Genomic DNA, 23,007 nt, shown 5'->3' with positions numbered 1-23,007 from the left:
TATCTTAAAATTCATAAAGACGCGCATTCTATTCATTATTATTTTATTTGTCATAAATTTTACTAAAAAATAATCTAACGATTATAATTAATTTTTGACAATGCAAAAAAAGGTATTTATTAATAATAGTTAATCAATTAAGTATAAATAAGTTTATTTAATTATTATATTTTATATAAATTTTCTACAAATAATAATATGTACAATTCATCAGTTTACATTTATATTAATATATATTTATATATAATATAGTCATTTCATACGCAGTTACAAAACAAAGCAGTAAGTAGTTTAGCGTAAAAAAATAATTTATCAAAGGAATAAATTAATCTAACTCACACTTACAAATAATTAATGTAATTAAAGCCTTAACGTTATTTATTGTACATAGTATTTTATATACAATATAAAAAATTGTTTTTGTATTTTATAAAACTCGCATTCATACAAAATTATAATTTTCTATTTTTTATTTGTTTACAATTTTTTCCACTTAAATTTATTTTTTGCAGAGATTTTTTAAAAATCAAACGCTTAAATATTTTTTTTATTAATAATAAATGTGTAAATTTTTCATCATTCTAATATATTATTTTTAATTTTCATTATTTTACCGACGCCGAGAATCGAACCCAAGTTTATCATGATAGAACAAAAAGATTCCTATATTGAAATGTACATTGTTTTATAAACGTAATTATAACAATTGTTTTCAATTTAAAACATAAAAAAGAATCAAAACAGCTCACATTATTGTTCGGAAAAAAATTTCTATGAAAACTCAAAAAAGAAACATACGAAACTCGCGTAATACTTATGATAATTGCCACTAAGAACGCCATTTTGTCATATTGCGCTAACTAACCAATTTAAACAATAAAAAAATGTTTAAGCTTACAAAAAATCATGCAAATTCATTAATTTTCCTCAAAATGGCGTTTCTTTTTGTTGCAATTGGCCCGACAATCAAAATAATTTATAATTAGCGCCTACAATAACAAATCTTCTATTAAAGCTCGGCAGTAAGACGAAAATAAAAATTTTCTATCCATATTGCTCACATTTTTCATTTACAAAAGTAAACTATGCTCCATTCAAATTTAAAAATTTTCCCGTCTTCGTCATTTAATGCCAACTATCCGGCCATCTTGTCGACACACACAGAAAGAAATTTTCTTTAAAAATTACCATTAAATTCACTGTAATCGTGGTATATAATGCGGCTGTTTTCTTTATTACCATTTTTGAAATAAAAATTACGGAAAAATCGGGTTGACCATCAACTAAGTTGATGTTCAATGGTTTACGTCAACTTTACTCTACTGCACTGATAGAAAAACAATCTTGATTCAAAAAACATCTTTTCTTCAAAAGTTTATTTTTGTTTCAAAATTTCTAGCTGTCTTAATTCAAGAAATTAACTCTTGAGACTAGATGTAAATATATTTCATTCAAGAATTTTTGTCTCTTGATTCAAGATAGGCGATAACATGATCCAGGATATTACCGACTTGTGTTAAGAATGGCTTTTTTTTGAGTCATTAATTTAGTATGTGAATTTCTATAAATTTATAAAATAATATTTAATTATAATAAATTATATTTAATTATAACATTACTATATTTTCACAATTATGTTAAATCGAATATCTATAAAAAAATTTTTAACTTCCCGCTAAGAAAATTGAAAATTTTCAAAAATCGGGAAGTTATTGGTTTTACCCATATCAGATCTCGACGTTTTGAGGTCCTAGGAAGCTTTCCTGACTATTCCCGCGAGGGTGTCACTATGTCTGTATGTATGTGTGTGTGTGTGTGTGTGTGTGTGTGTGTGTGTGTGTGTGTGTGTGTGTGTGTGTGTGTGTGTGTGTGTGTGTGTAAACCTCTTATAACTTTTGAACGGTTGAACCGATTTCATCGCGGTTGGTGCCATTCGAAAGGGCTTCGCCAAACTTAGATTTCCTGTTAATTTGAACCGATTCGGACCGATAGATTTTGAGAAATTTGAAGAAATCTACAAAAAAAATAGGAAAAAAAATTTTTTCTGAAGTGGTTTTTTTGGGATAATTTTTAAACGGCTTAACCGATCGATTCCAAAAACTAATCAGCTCTCAACCTTGAAAAACCACGTCGATCGCCGCCAATCCGGTCAAAATCGGTTGATTCGTTCGAGAGATATCGTGAACAAAAGAAAACCGAAAAAAATGTTTTTTTCACATAACTTCGACATTTCTTATCAGATCGTTTTTAATATAATAAAATAATTTTTAGAGCTTAAAAAACTGCGTCGATCGCTGCCTAGAACGTAAAAATCGGTTGATTGGTTCGAGAGATATCCTCGACGAAATATTTGGAAACTAGTGTTTTTTCAACATAACTCCGATATTTTTTGGAATAACTTTTAAACGGCTCTACTAATCAATTCCAAAAACTAATCAGCTCTTAACATAAGAAAACCACGTCGATCGCCGCCAACCGCGTAAAATTCGGTTCATTCATTCAAAAGTTATTGCGGTATGAACATTCAAAAAATAGTGTTCTATGAAACTTATATCAGACTTTTGAGCTCAAAGAGCTCAAAAGCATAGAAAAGGTATCTTTTTGAGGTCGGAGAGCTTAAAACAACACACAGATTATACTTTTGAGCTCGAAGAGCTCAAAAAAGCGGCCAGGTATTAACGGAATTAACGGGAAGTTGCAGGGATGGCCTTTAGGGTCAACCGTTTTCCTAATTTTTTTTATTTACTTCAGTAACGTCTTGAATAAAGAAATTATTATTTAAACCAAAAATTTAAAGTTTTTTAAATGATAATGTTATTTTGGTTGAAAAACAAATGTATCGATTGAAGATAATATAGTTTTGAATAAAGATACAAGACTTATCCAACGGAGACATACATTTCTTAAGCCAAGAAAATCTAAACCAAGACAAGAAATTCTTGAAGCAAAATAATCATTTGTCTTCCAGAATAAATTCTTAGATCAAGAAAATATCTCTTGAGTCAACATAAATTTTTTATCGGTGACAACAGGGACAATTACCGTGAATTTTTAAAGAAAATTTCTTTCAGTGCAAAACTTTAACAAACTCGCCGCTTAACTAATAACTTTATCCTTCTGCGGATTACAAATGACACAGTTTTCAATCTGTTCAAAGTCCGGCAAACAATCTTCATGAAACAAATGTTTGCAGTAAAAAACGACTAGATTCCTCGGATCCCTAACAATAACCTTTCTGTGGCAAGCTCCGCACATCTGATCATCATCAACAAACAGTCCTTTCTGATGCGCTTTGACCAACCGCTCATGCAAATTAAAGTAATCATTAGAAAGAATCTTTTTACATCCTTCCTGAACCGACACCTGAAGATTATAATCGCACATCATCTTCACCAAAGCTTTCTTCAGCCCAGGGATCTCCATTCCAGGAGCAATCCGCTGGACCATCAATCTCGGATCAACATAAGTCCCTATCTTCTGCAGCAAGAAGGTAATATTCTCCGGATTGCTCAACGAATAATTAATAAGATCATTCCACAACTCTTCATCATCATGCTCCTGACAAAACGCAATCGCAGATTCCATATCATTAAGCTCGCGAGTCATCAATCCCAAAGCTTCCGATGTGTTTCCAATTCTCCCCAACAAATACACCATTTCTGGATAAAACTGTCTTTGGCTACAAATATCCAACGCAGACTGGATCGGATAGTTGTCTGACCTCCTCAACAAAGGTAGTAACTTATCCCTAGAGTAGTCCGCGTACAGCCTGATCAGCAGACCATGATACTTTCCCTTAGAATCTTTAGTATCCCTTTTATCCAAAGCGTCCAAGTACAAGTACAAATACCTCGGATTGTTCTGCAACTTGGCAACAACTACTTCCGACGGGACTCTATCTTTCTCCAGGAAAAACTGGGTCGCCCGATCAGCGTCCAGGTCCATCAGACCTTCAATCATGTCATAAACCGCGTTGTACAATTGGTGCTTTTGGATCAACTGGAAAACGTCTTTGTGCCTTAACTTTAGGTACATCGCCAGAGCTTTGTCATACTTTCCGTCGTGGCTATACAGAATAGCCAGGGCCTCCAGCAAGACATTTTGCCGGGTATTGTGAACCAGAAGATGCTCCAGCACTCCGTTAACTACTGCCGCTACTGTGTACAGTTTAGCGGGCCATTCTTTGACCAACTGAAGAAACCCATCAGGGTCCATCTTCAGGTATTCGTAAAGTACCATTTCATAAACTAGAGGATCTAAAGTAACGTCTCCTCTGGGGAGATAAGAAGAGATAGACCTCAATTGGTGGACCCTAGCGAATTTATAGACCTCTTCCTCCCAGAGCTTCTTGTCCCGACCCAGGACTTTCAGGCAGAGTTTTCCTGCCTCGTCGTACTTTCCACAAGCTAGCAAGTGATCTAGGTAGACCCTGCCAACGTAAATTAGAGTGTGTCTCTTGCAATCTCGGCCGCCGTTTACGGTAACGGCTTCTAGAGCTTGTTCAAACTTCTTGTGGCTGAGCAACCACTCAATCCGGTCGTCTGCGTCGTAGAGACTTGCGACTACTATGTCTTTAGGAGAGACTATGAAGAACCGGTTTTCGTCTGGGAGACAATCTAGGTGGTAGTCGTTACAGTTGTAGGCTTCGTAGCCTCTCAATCCCAGGAAATTCGCGGATACGTCTACGAAATCTTGGTACTTGGGTTCTACCACGTGGAGGGTGGGTCTTTGGCTAGTTCCCTTGTCGCTCAGCTCTTTGAGACATCCAAGGAGAACCAGCTGGTTTTCTAAGGGCGCGATTCCGGAGATGTAGAAGTCGACTTGGAAGGTAGAGATTGGGTCTACAGCGAATTCGGGGAGGTTTCTGTTGACCATTTCCTGATGGGAGCGCTTGCGGATTTGGCAGATTCGGACAGTGTCCACCCAACCTATCAACAGGGTTCGGTCCCCGTTCCAACGGAGGTTACATCGGTAGTTTTCGGGAGGCGCTTCGGGGGTTCGAGGCCATTTCATTAAGCCTAGGGAACAACGGGCGTTGAGGTCGTACAACCGGACTCCGGTGTCAGAGGCCCAGGCTACGAATTGTCCGGCCCAAGCTACTGATCTTACTCCGCCTTCGGCTTCGCTTAGAACGGTAAGTTTCAAGCGGGATAGGAAAGTCTTTTCGTAGAGCATCAGCTTGTCGTCTCCGGTTATGAAGCGCTTGGAGGTTCCCGATTTGGAAAACGCGGGGTCTAGGGCGATGCTTTTTATTTGACGCTCGAGGTTTATTATGTTGTTGTTCTCTCGGGTGTACAAGCCGTAGATAAAGATTTTACCTTTGTCGCAGCAAGAGGCTATGTAGTCCCCGTTTTGGTCTATTGAGACCTGGTTTACTGTTAAAGAGTGGGCTTGCAATGTTTTTGACTGGATGTTGTTGCCCTGGTGGTCGAGCAGGTGGATTTTACCCATGTGCGAGCCCAGGCAAAGAAACTATAATCGAAGGATGAGATGGGTCAAGAAAATTTAGGATAAGATTACAGTAGGGGCAGTGTGCTTAGAATTACTGGGCGGATTTTTAGGAGATTTGTTGGCTTTGTTTTTTATATATTGAAAAATTTGACTAAGTTGTAATAAACATTAATAAACATCTGACAATTTTTTAGGTTTTTGTAACAATTAACCCGTGCAAAAAAAATTCTGATTCAAAATGAATTTAAGATTGAAATTCATATTTTGACACAAATATGAATTAGTTTTGAGATCAATCCAAATTTGAAATTGATTTGTAGATAAAAATTAGCACGCCTGTAGAACTTTCGATCCTGCTTCAGAATCTCAATAAAGACTTAAGAATATTTAGAATAAATTTTATTTATAAAATATTCTCAAGTCCTCATTAAAATTCTGAAGCAGGATCGAAAGTTCTACAGGCATGCTAATTTTTATCTACAAATCAATTCCAAATTTGGATTGATCTTAAAACTAATTCATATTTGTGACAAAATATTAATTTCAATCTTAAGTTCATTTTGAATCAGAATTTTTTTTTTGCACGGGAAATAATAAAGAAAAAAATAACTAAATAATTCCGTATGAAAATTTTAAGAAATTGAAAGTGAGAATTTTCAAAAAGATTTTTTTTGTAATAATTGATTGGTTATAAAAATTCAAAGAATTGTCAGATGTCTGCTAATTTCTGTATTTTTAAAAATTACCAAGTTGATGAGATTGATAATGCAAAATATTTTTAAAGTATTTAAGACAAGTGTAAAATTAGTAGATGATTAAGATTTTATAAATAAAATTTTATAATTAAATAAAAATTTAAAAATTGCTAAAGAATTTTGAATAATTTTATTATATAATTTTTTTATTGACAAAAAAATAATTAAATTCTGCTATTTTTACACTTTTGGATCTAATTTTTTTTGTTAAGAAATTTAAAAAAAATTTTTGATTTGATAAAAATGTCTAATGTCTATTAATTTCAGTGTCATAAAATATTTTTAAGAACTTATTTATGAAAATTGATTTAGCATATATTTTATAATTTTAAGAATTTTTTTAATGAATAAATTACGGCGAACAAAAATTAGAAAAAAAAAATTGAAATGTAGAAATTTTAAAAACTTAAAACTGCTATTTTCTTAAAAATCATTTTTCAAAACGAATTTTTTTGTTAAATAAAATAAAAAAATTGTGAAGTGACTACTAACTTTAATGTCATAAATTTCTTATAAAAATTCAATTTCTGAAAATTCTGAAAATGACCAGGTGTGTGTAAATTATAACATTAAAGTTAGCAGTTACTTCAAAACTTTTGAATTTTATTTAACAAAAAAATTTGTTCCAAAAAATTATTTTAAAAAGATTGCATTTTTTACTTTTTAAAATTTCTACAATTTTTAACTTTCCGCTAAGAAAATTGAAAATTTTCGAAAATCGGGAAGTTATTGTGTTCACCCCGTTTTTCGAAAATCGAGTTTTCATCAGATCTCGATGTTTTGAGGTTCTAGGAAGCTTTCCTGACTATTTCCGCGGTGATATCACCGTGTGTGTGTGTGAGTGTGTAAATCTCTCATAACTTTTGAACAGATCATCCGATTCGATCGAAATAAGCGGCGTTCTGAAGAGTTTCTTTGCCCCTAGAATTCTGATACTAATTTACAGAATTTGAGTCGATCAATTTTGAGAAATCTCAAAAATAAAATTTCCAAAAATTCGTTTTTTAGAAATATCTTTTAAACGGCTGAACTGATCAATTCCAAAAACTACTCAGCTCTTAACCTTAAAAAATCACGTCGATTTTCACCAGCCCGGTCAAAATCGGTTGATTTGTTCGTGAGATATCGTTGTAGAAAAAAATTTGAAAAAATGTTTTTTTCAGAATTTCTATGAAATTTTTAGTCTGACTAGTTTATGCTTGAAGATTTTTCAAAGAACTCAAAAAACTGCGTTGAATGCCGTAAACCGCGAGAAAATCGGTTAATTCATTCAAAAGTTATTGCGGTTTGAAAATTCAAAAAATAGTGTTCTATAAAACTTCCATTAGCCTTTTGAGCTCGAAGAGCTCAAAAGCACAGAACAGCGATTTATTTGAGCTCGGAGAGCTCAAAATTACACAAAAATTATATTTTTGAGCTCGAAGAGCTTAAAAAATAAGTGAATTGTTGAGCACTTAGGTATGGAGGTAGCGGGAAGTTGCAGGGATGGCCTTTAGGGTCAACCGATTTCCTAATTTTTTTGCCATAATTTGTTATGAAACTCTCAAAATTTTTAAATATGCTAAATTAATTTTCATATGTGAATTTCAGTATCATAATAATTAATGATTCACTTGGAAAAAAAAAAAATCGAGAAATTAGTGTGAAAAATAAACATACCTTAGGATGGACTGCGATACAAGAAGCAGCATCATTTTGTAAAATATTCTTAATATCATTCTGCATCCTTACATACTTCAGCCGCGGTTCGACTTCATCCAGATCAGCATCTTGGTCATCCTGACTCTGGTCATCCTAAAATGAAAATTAATTTAGCAGATATTTGAGAATTTTAATAATTTTTTTAACAAATAAATAGATGGCAAAAAAATGACATGTTGAAATTTTAATAAATTAATAATGTAATTTTTTAAAAATAATTTGTTTGTTAAATAAAATTAAAAAATGATAAAGTGACTGCTAACTTTAATGTAATAAAAATTTCATAAATACAAATTAATAAATAAGCTCTTAAAAATATTTTGACACTAAAGTTTACGGACATTAGACATTAATTAAATTTTTGTCATAATAATTTTATTGATACAAATTTATAAAAAAATTAATGGAAATTAATTTAGCATAAGGTAAAAGACCCCATTAGTGGCACCTCCAAGCCATAACATTCAAGTTAGCTGTCACTTGACAATTTGTTAATTTTATTTAACAAAAAGATTTTTTCCAAAAAATTAATTTTAAAAAATTCATTTTTAATTTTTTTTAATTAGTAAATGTTATTTTTTTTTGCCATAATTTATTTGTTATAAAATTTTTAAAATAATTAAATATGTGCTAGATTAATTTTCATTTCTAAGCCTTATTAGTGGCATTGTTTTTTTCAATGAAAAAGTGTTCTACTTGGAATAAAAATTAAAAATTTTTTTGATCTAAAGGTCTTAAAAATTAGAAATAATATATTCATAATAGAAATTAATAATTTCAAGAGTTTTATAACAAATAAATTAAAGTAAAAAAAAAAAATTGGCATGTAAAAATTTAATGAAATGAAAAATGCAATTTTTTAAAATCAATTTTTTAGACCTGGATGAAAAAAAAATTAAAAAATAGTCAAGTGACTGCTAATTTTAATGTAATTATCCTGAAACGATTAACACCTTTAACCTCTACTCGATGTAAATAAATAAACTCACTCTAAAAATAAAATCCAATAAAACTCACCTTGTTTGACGAATTCATGGCTCTATAAATTCTCCAGACATTTATTTTCTACCAGACATTTGTCACAACAAGAATTTTAGTCATTACAATATTTTTCTCCGAGAATTTTTTGGTTAGAAATTCTTTGTCATTTCAAAGTGACGTCACTCCCACCTCCAACTAAACAAAAACTTATTTTTTAAATTACAAAATTTTATTGACTAAAAAAAATTTTTTCTCAATCTAATTATTTATAAATATTTAATTAAATAATAAAAAAAAATTAATTATTCCTTTTTTTAAATAAAAATAATTTTGTTTTCAATTTTGAATTTTCCCGCGATAAAATTCTAGCTGTCATTTTTTTTATGCGCAGAACAAAAGACCCTCGCTCAAGCTCAAATCTAACCTAAAAAATTTAAAAAAAAAAAACAATTAAACGATAAAGTTTATAATTAGTATTAATTAAATTTTATTTAATTGCTGAATAATTAAAAATCAGATGATTTCACCAGAATTAATGAGTCCAGAAGGCTCTCAAACCTCGTCAACTTCTAGACGAAGCAATTTTGGAACTCCTACGGCGCGTAAACAGGCGCTACGAAGTGTTTTAGATAAAACACAAAGCTTACGTACGTAAAATTATTATTTTTTAATTGATATAATTATTATTATTTTTAAAATTGTTAAATTAATTTTTTTCTTTCAGAAAATCATGCTAATTCAAATGCGACACTTGGAATTTTAGAAAATGTTTTCCAGGAAGCAGATCAAATTCACGATGACATTTCTATGGAGGAAAAAAGTAATAGTTATTTTTCATTAATACATTTAAATTAATTAATATTTAGAATTTATGTCACTAAAATTAGCAGAAGACATTTTTTTTGATTTTGAAATAATGACATTAAAAATAGCATGAAAATTAAGTTAGCCGACATCTAAAAATTTTTATTATCAAAAAAGTTATTACAAAAAAATAAAGAAAAAAATTTTCATTTTTAAAAAACTTGAAAAGCTATAAGTGCAATTTTTAAAAAATATTAACTACTTTTAATATAATAATTAAAAAAAAAATTAGAAACGTCGGCTAACTTTAGTAGTATAAAGTTAGCAGTCATTTTGGCATTGTTTAATTTTATTTAACAGGTCTAGAATTTTGGTCTAGAATTTTATTAATCAGGTCTAGAAAATTGATTTTAAATAATTGTATTTTTTATTTTTTAAAATTTCTACATGGCAATTTTGTTTTTTAGTTATTTTTACTATAATTTTTTCGTTATAAAATTTTACAAAATATTCAATATAGACTGAATCAATTTTTATTTTTAATTAATCAGGTCTAGAAAATTGATTTTAAATAATTGTATTTTTTATTTCTTAAAATTTCTACATGGCAATTTTGTTTTTTAGTTATTTTTACTATAATTTTTTCGTTATAAAATATTCATTATAGACTGAATTAATTTTTATTTTTAATTAATCAGGTCTAGAACATTGATTTTAAATAATTGTATTTTTTATTTTTTAAAATTTCTACATGGCAATTTTGTTTTTTAGTTTTTTTTGCCATAATTTTTTGTTATAAAATTTTTTTAAATATTAAATGTATGCTAAATTAATTTTTATTTTTAATTAATCAGGTCTAGAAAATTGATTTTAAAAAATTGCATTTTTTATTTAGTTAAATTTCTACATGTCAATTTTTTTTTGCCATAATTTATTTAATATAAAACTCTTGAAATTATTAAATACATGTTAAATTAATTTGAAGTAAAAATTTTTTTATAATTTTATAACAATAAAATTATTATGAAAAAAATTTAATTTAAAAATTCCACATGTGAAAATTAAAAAAAAAAGTATTAGTGTAAATTTTCTAAATAATTTTTTTATTGTAATTAACTTATTATAAAAATTAAAAAAAATTAGTTGCTTGGTTAAACTTCAGCATCATGTAATAATTTTATATTTTTAAATATTGCATGACAGTGTTGATCATTTTTAACTGCGCAAGTTATAAACGCTAGTTTGGCTTTTGCATATTCGCGTCCTGTAAAAAAAAAAATTGATTTAGAAAAAAATAAAAATGAATTATCTGTTAAACAGTCAGCAACCAGGATGAAGTGGTAATGGACTCAGAAGTGATGAGCGTGTCTTCAAAAGTCATAAAGTCTTGCACCCAAGTCCTGACCAAAGAGTACAACACGTTCAGCAGCATGGAGTTTGCTCATAAATTGGTAAGTTTAAGTCTCTGCTAAGATAAACAGTCGACTCGTTGGTCTAATTTATTTAAATTTAATCAGATGGAGTACGTCCAGCAATTACCGGACACGACGGTCGCGGATGTCAACTGGTCGATGCTGCAGAAGGACGTTCCGGCGTTCAAAGCCACCGCGACTTACGTTAACCTGCTGAACAAGATAATGCGCGTCGGAGAGAGGAGAAACACGCGCGACAAGAACGGCAGCGGCGACAAAAGTTTGAATGACAGCGGAAGCAACGACGAAGGAAGACCCAAGGGCTCGGTTAAGACTGAAAATATACTGAGCAGCCAGAGGCGCAATGCCTACGTCGAACAGGTTGCCGCGAGAATGAATCGCACGAGATTGAACGACCCGAATGTGACCACCACGCGTCCCGATAACGTTATCCAAGTCGAGGTCGACGCTGACAACGACGGCAACAAACCGATTCTTGATCATCTTCGCAAGCTGATCAGGAAAGTTTATAAAGACAACGGGAAGCAGCCTATTGATTACTTCAAGCTCATCCTCGATCCCGGTGACTTTGGAAAAACCATTGAAAATATGCTCCACGTCGCTTTCCTCGCCAAAGACGGATTCATTCAATTTAGAACTGGTAATTTCTCTCACGATTATTATTATTTATCAATTATTACTTCGACGGTGTCAGGTGGTAACTGCATTGATTTTAACCTGGTCGATAATTATTAAGATTTTAATTGCTGGCTCTTAAATCTGGTTCTATCCCAGATCCTAAACTGAATAATTGTCATTAGAGATTTAAAAATATAAATATTAGGTAATACAGTTACATAACTATCGGGTTTTATTTTAGCAAAGGTTCAATAAAATTAAACTCGTAAGTACTAGCAACCTTGCAGTCACTATGTGACTGCTGTGACTTGTGAACTATAAATAAATAAAATTTTACTTTATTAAATAATAACTTGTTAAATTGCACTGTAATTTTTTAAATATTGACATTTTTAAAGATATAAGTTCATCCCGATGTTACACTTATAAAGAGCTTTCATTTGAGTACCCACATGCATTTTGATATATTTTTCATGTATACACATATATAATTTATATAAATATATGAAAAATTGATGTGGGTACTCAAATGAAAGCTCTTTATAAGTGTAACATCGGGATGAACTTATATCTTTGAAGATATTAATAGTTCACATGATATTTGTTAAATTGCACTGTAGTTTCTTAACTATTGACATTTTTAAAGATATAAGCTCATCTTGATGTTACACTCATCAACAGCTTTCATTTGAACATCCACATTCATTTTGATATATTTTTCATATATTCATGTATATAAATATATAAAATATATGAAAAATTGATGTGGGTACTCAAATGAAAGGTCTTGATGAGTGTAACATCGTGATGAGCTTATATCTTTAAAAATGTCAGTAGTTAAGAAAGTACCGTGAAATTTAACAAATATCTTGTGAACTATTAAAATTTTTAAAGAAATAAGCTCATCTTGATGTTACACTCATCAAGAGCTTTCATTTGAACACCCACACGCATTTTTATATATTTTTCATATATACATATATATAATATATAAATATATGAAAAATTGATGTGGGTACTCAAATGAAAGGTCATAATGAGTGTAACATCGAGATGAGCTTATATCTTTAAAAATATCAATAGTTCACAAGATATTTGTTAAATTGCACTGTAGTTTCTTAACTATTGACATTTTTAACGATATAAGCTCATCTTGATGTTACACTCATCAAGAGCTTTCATTTGAACACCCACATGCATTTTGATATATTTTTCATATATTCATATATATACATATATAAAATATATGAAAAATTGATGTGGGTACTCAAATGAAAGGTCTCGATGAGTGTAACATCGGGATGAGCTTATATCTTCAAAAATGTCAATAGTTTATAAGATATTTGTTAAATTTCACTGTACTTTCTTCATTACTGACATTTTTAAAGATATCAGCTCATCTTGATGTTACACTCGTCAAGAGCTTTCATTTGAATACCCACATGCATTTTTACATATTTTTCATATATACATATATGTAATATATATAAATATATGAAAAATTGATGTGGGTACTCCAATGAAAGGTCTTGATAAGTGTAACATCAGAATAAGTTTATATCTTTAAAAATGTCAATAGTTCACAAGATACAAGGTCATTTCTTAATTATGTATCTAGAGATATTTTCGAATACAGCCTAAATACTTATCATCATAAATTGACTATTGGTGAGAATGATAGGAAGCCTTGAAAAGGCACAACTCCAGGTCAAGACTTTTCCAACGATACCAAATTTAACCTTAATAACCCATTTTATCATATAAATACACTAGCCACAACATTTTATTACTGTGCTTATTTGTTATTTATTAATAAATTTCAGACGGAGGTGAAAATTTGACCATCATCCCTTCAACCAAAGCTCAGATAGAGGAATACGAGGCTAATAAAAATAGTGTAACTCATCACCAAAATGTGCATTATTTAGACATGGAAACCTGGCGGGTAAATAAATATTTTTTTTTTTTTAATTCTTAAAAAAAAAACTGGCTAACAAATAATTGATTTTCTATTTTCAGGCATTGAAGGACAAGTACCGTGTCTCTCGTCCAATGATTGACTTCGACTGATTCATCTACATACTTAATTAAAAAAAAAAAACATTTATATTTTCAAAAAATTTATCTATCTTAAAGTTCCTAAAAGTTAATATTCTCAAAAAAAAATTTTCATTATCATTTAAAAAGAACAGTTCTCAAAAAATATATTTACTTTTGTTAAAAAAAAAATTTAATTACTTAATTAATATTCTTTAAATCAATAAAATAAATTCTTATTATATTTTTGAGTTTTTTTTTTTATTAATTTGTTTTTTACTAATATACAATATCAGTTAATGAACTGACAATGGTACTGACGATGGTTGATTATTAATAATTGATAATTTTACAATCGTAAAAACATTTCTATTTAATACGGACTTTAACATTGAGTTTAATTTTATAAACAAAATAAATCAGAGCTTCAAAATCTTCCGCAATAAAAAAAAATTCTTAATTGAACTACGGTACAAGTTCAACTACATTCCGAGAACCAGAAGAAGATTTTTGAGGAAGATCCGCTCTTGAATTAAGATGATCAAATTAAAAATTTTAAAATTGTTCAACTGTTTACTTATTTATTAACTTAATTGGTTCTCGCCATAACGTCCAACAGGCTGGACGTTATTACCATAAATCATTTATTTATTTATTTATAATAATGTGTTATTAATTATTATTATTATCATTAAATAAACATCTTATGATTTGGCGAGCGTCTCTGCCTTGGCAGCGACTTCTTCAATGGGTCCAACCATGTAGAATGCGACCTCGGGGAAGTGGTCAAGTTCTCCAGCTAAGATCTTTTGGAATCCTTTGATGGTTTCGGCAAGTGGTACCAATTTGCCAGGGTGTCCAGTGAATACCTCAGCGACCTGTTTAATTAAATTTAAAACGTTAATAAAAATTTCATTAGAAACTAGCAACCTTGCAGTCACTATGTGACTGCCGTGACTTGCGAAATATAAATAAATAAAATTTTACTTTATTAAATAGTGAATTTTGTTAAACTGCGCTGTACTTTCTTAACTATTGACGTTTTTAAAGATATAAGCTCATCCCGATGTTACACTCATCAAGAGCTTTCATTCGAGTACCCACATGTATTTTGATTTATTTTTCATATATACATATATATAATACATAAATATATGAAAAATTGATGTAGGTACTCAAATGAAAGGTCTCGATGAGTGTAATGTCGGGGTGAGCTTATATCGGTAAAAATGTCAATAGTCCACAAGATATTTGTTAAAATGCCCTGTACTTTCTTAACTATTGACGTTTTTAAAGATATAAGCTCATTCCAATGTTACACTCATCAAGAGCTTTCATTTGAGTACCCACATGCATTTTCATATATTTTTCATATATTTATATATATAAATATATAAAATATATGAAAAATTGATGTGGGTACCCAAATGAAAGATCTCGATGAGTGTAATGTCGAGGTGAGCTTATATCTTTAAAAATGACTATAGTTCACAAGATATTTGTTAAAATGCCCTGTACTTTCTTAATTATTGAAGTTTTTAAAGATATAAGCTCATCCTAATGTTACACTCATCAAGAGCTTTTATTTGAGTACCCACATGCATTTTTATATATTTTATATATATGGTATTTGTGAAATATATAAATATATAAAATATATGAAAAATTGATGTGAGTACTCAAATGAAAGGTCTCGATGAATGTAACATCGAGATGAGCTTATATCTTTAAAAATTTCAATATTTCACAAGATATTGGTTAAATTGCACTATACTTTTTCAACTATTGACGTTTTTAAAGATATAAGTTCATCCCGATGTTATACTCATCAAGAGCTTTCATTTGAGTACCCACATGCATTTTCATATATTTTTCATATATACATATATATAATATATATAAATATATGAAAAATTAATGTGGGTATTCAAATGAAAGGTCTCGGTGAGTGTAAGGTCGGGGTGAGCTTATATCTTTAAAAATAATATTAGTTGACAAGATAGAATGTCATTTCTTAATTATTGACGTTTTTAAAGATCCAAGCTCATCCTGGTATTACACTCATCGAGACCCTTATATGGTATTTGTGAAATATATAAAATATATGAAAAGTTGATGTGGGTACTCAAGTGAAAGGTCTCGGTGTGTATAATGTCGGCGTGAGCTTATATCTTAAAAAATGTCATTAGTTGACTAGATACAATGTCATTTCTTAATTATTGAAATTTCTTAAGATATAAACTCATTCTGATGTTACACTCATCGAGACTTTTCATTCAAGTACCCACATGGCATTATTTATATATTTTATATATATATGGTATTTGTGAAATATATAAATATATAAAATATATGAAAAATTGATGTGAGTACTCAAATGAAAGGTCTCGGTGAGTGTAATACCAGGATGAGCTTAGATCTTTAAAAATGTCAATATTTCACAAGATACAAGATCATTTCTCAATTATGACTATTCGCGAGAATGAAATCTTAAAAAGGCACAAATTCTAGTCAAAACCTTTGCAATGACACTAAATTTCTCTAAAAAAATCGATTTTATCATATGAATATCCTAGAGACAGAATTTTTCTTATTCTCTTAATAATATAGATTTTAAAAATCATTTGATTATTTTAATTATTCAATTTTTTTGATTTTTTTTCTGCTTTAAAAAATAATAAAATTAATTTAAAGTAAAATTAAAATTTAAAGTAAACTGAAGTATTGATTATCATGAATAAATTATAAGTTTTAATAAAAAATTGTTGATTAAATTCATTAAAAAAATTAAGTCCAATATTTTCTATTTTTAAAATATTTAAAAAAATTAAATCCAATACTTTTTTTTTTTATAAAAAAAAATTACAAAATTAAGTTCAATAGTTTTTTTTTTTTTTTTTTTTTTTATTAAAAATCAAGCCTAATATTTTATTTTTCTAAAATAATTAAATCTAATATTTTTTTTTTTTTTTTTTTCAAATGAGCAATATTTTTTTTCATAAAAAATTAAAGAACTAAGATCAATATTATTTTAAAAAATAATTAAAGTATTAAGTCCAATATTTTTTTTTTTAATAATTAAAAAATTAAATTCACAATTTTTTTCCTAAAATAATAATAATAAAAAAAAAATACAAACCTGGAAAGGCTGAGACAAGAACCTCTGGATCTTACGAGCACGCGCGACAGTTAATTTGTCTTCCTCAGACAATTCATCCATACCCAAGATAGCAATAATATCCTGGAGGGATTTGTAGTCCTGCAAGATTTTCTGGACACCACGAGCAATGTTGTAGTGCTCCGGTCCAATGATGTTGGGGTCCATGATACGGGAGGTGGAGTCGAGGGGATCGACAGCGGGGTAGATACCCAGCTCAGCGATGGCACGGGACAACACAGTGGTGGCGTCCAAGTGAGCGAAGGTGGTAGCGGGAGCAGGGTCAGTCAAATCGTCAGCAGGTACGTAGATGGCCTGTACTGAGGTGATGGAACCCTTCTTGGTGGTGGTGATACGTTCCTGCATGGTACCCATGTCAGTGGCCAGGGTTGGCTGGTATCCTACGGCGGAGGGGATACGACCCAGCAGGGCAGATACTTCAGAACCGGCTTGGGTGAACCTGAAGATGTTGTCGATGAAGAGCAACACGTCCTGACCTTCCTGGTCTCGGAAGTACTCGGCGACGGTCAATCCGGTCAAGGCGACTCGGGCACGCGCGCCGGGGGGCTCGTTCATCTGACCGTACACCAACGCTACCTTTGATGTCTTGTCCTTCAGGGAAATTACTCCGGTTTCAATCATCTCGTGGTACAGATCGTTACCCTCACGGGTTCGCTCTCCCACACCGGCGAATACTGAGTAACCTCCGTGAGCTTTGGCGATGTTGTTGATCAGCTCCATAATTAATACGGTTTTTCCTACTCCAGCACCACCGAAGAGACCTGAAATTTTTTTTCATGAATCAGTCCAATATTTAAAAAAAAAAAAATTCAATATTATTTTTAAAAATGATTAAAAAATTATCAGTTTTTTATTATTGTATTTTACAATTTTTAAGAATTGTAGTCTAAAAATTTTTTTATTTTGTTTAATAAACAAATTTGTAACAAAAACTTATTTTCAAAAAATTGTAATTTTAATTTTTTTTTCTCATTTCTTAGCCGTAATTTGTTCATTAAAAAAATTCGAAAAATTAAATATCTGCTCGGATATCAAAATTTCAATTTTTAAAATGAATTAAGTTAAAAAAAAATTTTTTTTTGTTATAATAATTGCATTTTAGTAAAGATGTATTTTTATTAATTTTACAAATTTATTTTTAATTGAAAAAAAATTTTTTTTTCTAAGTTAAGACTATACTTATGCTTTTTACTTTTTTAAATTGTAATTTCCAATTCAATTTTTTATAATTCTATTTAAAAATGGGCATTTTTCAATTATTTTAAAATTTATTGGATGAAAAGATAATTATTTACAAGTCAACCCATGTTAGCTTATGTTAAATTTTTTTTTTTTTAATTGTTCGTTTTTTTTACGTAATTTTCAAAAAAAAAAAAAAAAAAAGTATATTAAAAACAAAAAAAAAAGATAAAATATAAATTTTATCCAGAAACATGAAAGCCATAATTTTTTCCAACTTTTGAAGGCAAAAAAGCTATCGAAATCTTTATTTTTTTCTTTCACAGCATTTTTGATCATAAATGCGCCGCAAAAACAAACAGAATAAAAAAAATTTTGAAAATGTTAATTTTTCACCTAGTTATGGCTCAAAATGGGATTGACCCCAATTGTAAATAATTACCATTTTGAAATTAAAGTTAGCAGTTACCTGAAAATTTTTTTATTTCATTTAACAAACAAATTTGTTCCAAAAACTTATTTTTAAAAAATTACAATTTTTAATTTTTCTTAAATTTCTACAAGTCAATTTTTTTGCCGCAATTTATTCGTTAAAAAAATTCTAAAAATTAAATATCTACCTACTCAAATATCAAAACTTCAATTTTTTTATTTTCAAATTAAATTTAAGAAAAAAATTTTTTGTAATAATTGCATTGTAGTAAGAATATATTTATATTAATTTTACAAATTTATATTTAATTTAAAATAAATTTCAATTTATGTCTGTTATAATTATACTTATGCTTTTTACTTTTTAAAATTGTAATTTCCAATTCAATTTTTTATAATTGTACTTAAAAATTGATATTTTTCAATTATTTTAAAAATTTGTTGGACGAAAAATTTTATTTCAGACATTTTCTTTAATAAGAAATCCAAATAAAAATTTTAATTATTTTTTAAATCAAAAAAATTCAATTTTATGACTGAATTCCTGGTCTTAAAATTCAACTTCTTAAAAATCATTTCCGTTGTCTTCAAACTGAACAAGTATGCTTACAATTTTTTTTTTTAACTTCTTTGATCGTAAATTAATTTTAATATTAAAAATTTTACTCAAAATAAATACTCAGAAATTAATAGAACGATTTAAAAATTTTAATTATTTGTACCTCAATAAACTTTTATTGTTAAATTGAATTTTATGTTCGTAGAATATCAAAATAAAAATTGTTTATTTTTAATTAGTATGATATTCAAAATAGTCAAAAAAATTAAAACAATTTAATTTAAATAAATTATTGCATTTTGTTTTGCAAGCATGGTATGTGAGTGTATTCCGTACATGCTTTTAAAATAAATATATAATATCATATAATAATAATAATAATAATAATAATAATAATAATAATAATAATAATAATAATAATATCATTATTATATAATTTAAAATTTTTTAAAAAAATTTTTCATTCTTGAATAAATTAATTGTTAAAAAATTTCATATTAACTTTTAAAAAAAAAATTAATTACAATTATTTTTTCTTTTAAAATTTAAAATTAAACTATTTAAAAAAAAAAATATCATTTGAAGACAAAGAAAAAATTTTTTTTAATCATTACCTAAAAAATAAATATATAAATAATTAATAAATAACGAAAAATAATTACCAATTTTTCCTCCCTTGGCGTAAGGAGCCAACAAGTCTACGACCTTGATTCCAGTAACCAAGATCTCTTGCTCGACGGACATGTCCACGAACTCGGGAGCTTCAGCGTGGATGGCTGCCAACTTGTCGGTGTTAACTGGACCACGCTCGTCAATGGGCTCTCCAATGACATTGATGATACGACCTAGAGTTTCAGCACCTACTGGAATACGAATGGGGTAGCCGGAGTCCATGACAGGCTGTCCACGAACCAAACCCTCAGTACCGTCCATGGCAATGGTACGGACGGTGTTTTCTCCAAGATGCTGAGCGACCTCGAGTACCAGACGGGGTGTACGGTTCTGGACCTCCAAGGCGTTCAAAATTGGTGGCAAAGCATCGTCGAACTGTACGTCGACGACGGCACCAATAACAGCTACTACCCTCCCTTGAACAGCGCCGGCTTTCGGCGCTGGTTTGGCTGCTGCATATTCACGTCCTGTAAAAAAAAAAATTGAATTAGAAAAAAATAAAAATGAATTATCTGTTAAACAGTCAGCAACCAGGATGAAGTGGTAATGGACTCGGAAGTGATGAGCGTGTCGTCAAAAGTCATAAAGTCTTGCACCCAAGTCCTAACCAAGGAGTACAACACGTTCAGCAGCATGGAGTTTGCTCATAAATTGGTAAGTTTAAGTCTCTGCTAAGATAAACAGTCGACTCGTTGGTCTAATTATTTAAATTTAATCAGATGGAGTACGTCCAGCAATTACCGGACACGACGGTCGCGGATGTCAACTGGTCGATGCTGCAGAAGGACGTTCCAGCGTTCAAAGCCACCGCGACTTACGTGAACCTGCTGAACAAGATAATGCGCGTCGGTGAGAGGAGAAACAAGCGCGACAAGAACGGCAGCGGCGACAAAAGTTTGAATGACAGCGGAAGCAACGACGAAGGAAGACCCAAGGGCTCGGTTAAGACTGAAAATATACTGAGCAGCCAGAGGCGCAATGCCTACGTCGAACAGGTTGCCGCGAGAATGAATCGTACGAGATTGAACGACCCGAATGTGACCACCAAGCGTCCCGATAACGTTATCCAAGTCGAGGTCGACGCTGACAACGACGGCAACAAACCGATTCTTGATCATCTTCGCAAGCTGATCAGGAAAGTTTATAAAGACAACGGGAAGCAGCCTATTGATTACTTCAAGCTCATCCTCGATCCCGGTGACTTTGGAAAAACCATTGAAAATATGCTCCACGTCGCTTTCCTCGCCAAAGACGGATTCATTCGATTTAGAACTGGTAATTTCTCTCACGATTATTATTATTTATCAATTATTATTTCGACGGTCTCAGGTGGTAACTGCATTGATTTTAACCTGGTCAATAATTATTAAGATTTTAATTATTGGCTCTTAAATCTGGTTCTATCCTAGATCCTAAACTGAATAATTGTCATTAGAAACTTAAAAATATAAATATTAGGTAATGCAGTTACATAACTATTAAAAATCAATAATTATGAAATAAAGTCACCTAGTTAATGAGTATTATATAAATTATCCATGAAAGAAATTAATTAGAAATATATTTAACTCGCGGATAATCATTATTGTTAATTTTGTGCTGAGTGTAATTTATCTGGGAGTGAAAACTTGAGCAAGATCCGCCATGTTGGACACGATGTGTAATGGAACCGTGTTTCGTGGTCGAGAATACAGAAATCTCACTTATATAATCGATTTATCCGAGTTTTTTATGACACTTAGGTAATTGGTGCTTTTAATTATAAATTAATTACTGAGTTAAAAGTAAAACTTAAAAGAAAGTGATTTTTAGTCAATGTCAGAGGAATTTTAATGAATGAGGTGAAAATGGGAGACGGGAAGGGGATCAAAAATTTGGGTACTTACTCAGGTGAGTCGTGAATTGTTTTGAGAATAATTAGTGTAAAGTGAGTGAAAATGAGTACTTACTGTTTACAGAGAGGACTCCAGAAACTTTAGCGACTTCGGGTTGTAATAATGCGGGTTTGACGGCCCGAAGGGCTCCAGCGGCAGCTTTCGTTACAGCATTCAACATCATGGCCGGCTGAATGAGGAAAAACGACCGGAATAGTGAATTTTTTTTCGGTGTCGTGACCGACTGACACGAGGTGTAATTATGCGCTCGCGCATCTATTTATTTTCATCCCTTGCGCAGGATAAATTTAAAAAAACTAGAAAGCTAACAGCTGGGGATTTTCGATTTTAAATTTGGCGCCATCTAGAGGAGAGCGGGAAAATTTAAATGTGAAATATATTAAAGCGGGTTTCTGCGGTATCGACTGACAGAATTAAATGCTTGATTTTTTATTTATTTATTATTACAGTGAAGCTGACAGACACTAAATATTTTTTTATAATTTTAGAGCAATTAAATTGTTATAAAAAAAATTTAATTAAAAAATTCCACATGTGAAGATGAAAATTAAGTTAGCCGACATCTAAAAATTTTTATAATTTTTTTTTTATTGAAAAAACTATTGAAAAAAAATTTCTTTTATTAAAAACTTGAAAAACTGTAATTAAAATAAAGTTAGCCGACATCTAAAAATTTTTATGATTTTTTTTTATTAAAGAATAATTACAAAAAAATTATTTTATTTGTTAAAAACTTCAAAAACTATAAGTGCAATTTTTTAAAAATATTTTTTAACTATAAATTAATAAATTAAGCGAAATAAAAAAATCAAAAATATCGGCTAACTTTATTATTATAAAACTGTAAGTGCAATTTTTATAAAATATTTTTTTTTGTTCTAATTTAATTATTGAAAAAATAAATCAAAAAATTAAAAACGTCGGCTAACTTTAGTATTATCATGTGGAGTTTAATAAAAATTTTTAGAAGCATTTTTTTATTGTAATTGATTTGTTAAAATTTTTAAAAATTAACAGCTGACGGCTAACTTTAGTGTTATTATTTATTGTGATTAATAAAGTGAGAGTGAAGCGATTAAAAGAATTTAAATTTTAGTAAAAGTGGCAGGTGATCATTTTTTAAAATTTTTTTAAGAAGATTTTTTTGTGATAATGAAATTAAAAGACATTTTATCGTTTTTAAGAATTTTTAGTAACAAAAAAATTAAAATAAAATTAGCAGACGTGAAAATCATTACAAATAAAAATTTCATACGTAGAAAATTTAAAAACTTTTTTAAATGCAATTTTGAAAAAATATTTTATTTGTAAT

General features: G+C 29.8%; 3 protein-coding genes across 5 annotated transcripts; 1 reads left to right on the top strand and 2 right to left on the bottom strand.

The window, feature by feature from the left end:
- Positions 1–578: 578 nt before the first annotated feature.
- On the bottom strand, positions 579–9,120 carry LOC123269348 (vacuolar protein sorting-associated protein 41 homolog). Its single transcript, XM_044734968.1, has 4 exons — positions 8,925–9,120; positions 7,866–8,000; positions 3,077–5,472; positions 579–1,160 (listed from the first exon to the last, which is right to left on the bottom strand). Exons 1-3 carry the CDS (start codon positions 8,940–8,942, stop codon positions 3,097–3,099), a joined length of 2,529 nt encoding a protein of 842 aa, XP_044590903.1. The 5' UTR covers positions 8,943–9,120; the 3' UTR covers positions 579–1,160; positions 3,077–3,096.
- A 200-nt stretch (positions 9,121–9,320) lies between these two features.
- Positions 9,321–21,873, top strand: LOC123269350 (EP300-interacting inhibitor of differentiation 3). Of its 3 annotated transcripts, XM_044734971.1 has the most exons (6): positions 9,322–9,535; positions 9,613–9,708; positions 11,013–11,143; positions 11,210–11,765; positions 13,567–13,688; positions 13,763–13,855. In XM_044734971.1, the coding sequence occupies exons 1-6, from the start codon at positions 9,406–9,408 to the stop codon at positions 13,811–13,813; spliced, it is 1,086 nt and encodes a 361-aa protein (XP_044590906.1). In that variant the 5' UTR covers positions 9,322–9,405; the 3' UTR covers positions 13,814–13,855. The 3 variants fall into 3 exon arrangements, 2 of the variants coding, with proteins under 2 accessions (XP_044590907.1, XP_044590906.1); XR_006510387.1 differs by lacking the exons at positions 11,013–11,143; positions 11,210–11,765; positions 13,567–13,688; positions 13,763–13,855 and adding exons at positions 20,324–20,454; positions 20,520–21,542; positions 21,613–21,873 and having other exon boundaries at positions 9,321–9,535; XM_044734972.1 differs by lacking the exons at positions 11,013–11,143; positions 11,210–11,765; positions 13,567–13,688; positions 13,763–13,855 and adding exons at positions 20,324–20,454; positions 20,520–21,873 and having other exon boundaries at positions 9,321–9,535.
- Positions 14,023–21,903, bottom strand: LOC123269349 (ATP synthase subunit beta, mitochondrial). The gene is made up of 4 exons (XM_044734970.1): positions 21,750–21,903; positions 19,791–20,267; positions 16,920–17,719; positions 14,023–14,658 (listed from the first exon to the last, which is right to left on the bottom strand). Exons 1-4 carry the CDS (start codon positions 21,856–21,858, stop codon positions 14,485–14,487), a joined length of 1,560 nt encoding a protein of 519 aa, XP_044590905.1. The 5' UTR covers positions 21,859–21,903; the 3' UTR covers positions 14,023–14,484.
- Between the last annotated feature and the right edge of the window lie 1,104 nt (positions 21,904–23,007).

This window comes from Cotesia glomerata, linkage group LG7 (assembly GCF_020080835.1).
Source record: "Cotesia glomerata isolate CgM1 linkage group LG7, MPM_Cglom_v2.3, whole genome shotgun sequence".
In the NCBI taxonomy this organism is placed as follows: Eukaryota; Metazoa; Arthropoda; class Insecta; order Hymenoptera; family Braconidae; genus Cotesia; species Cotesia glomerata.
Note: the sequence above shows the minus strand (reverse complement) of the source record. Positions and strands in the feature narration are given on the sequence as shown.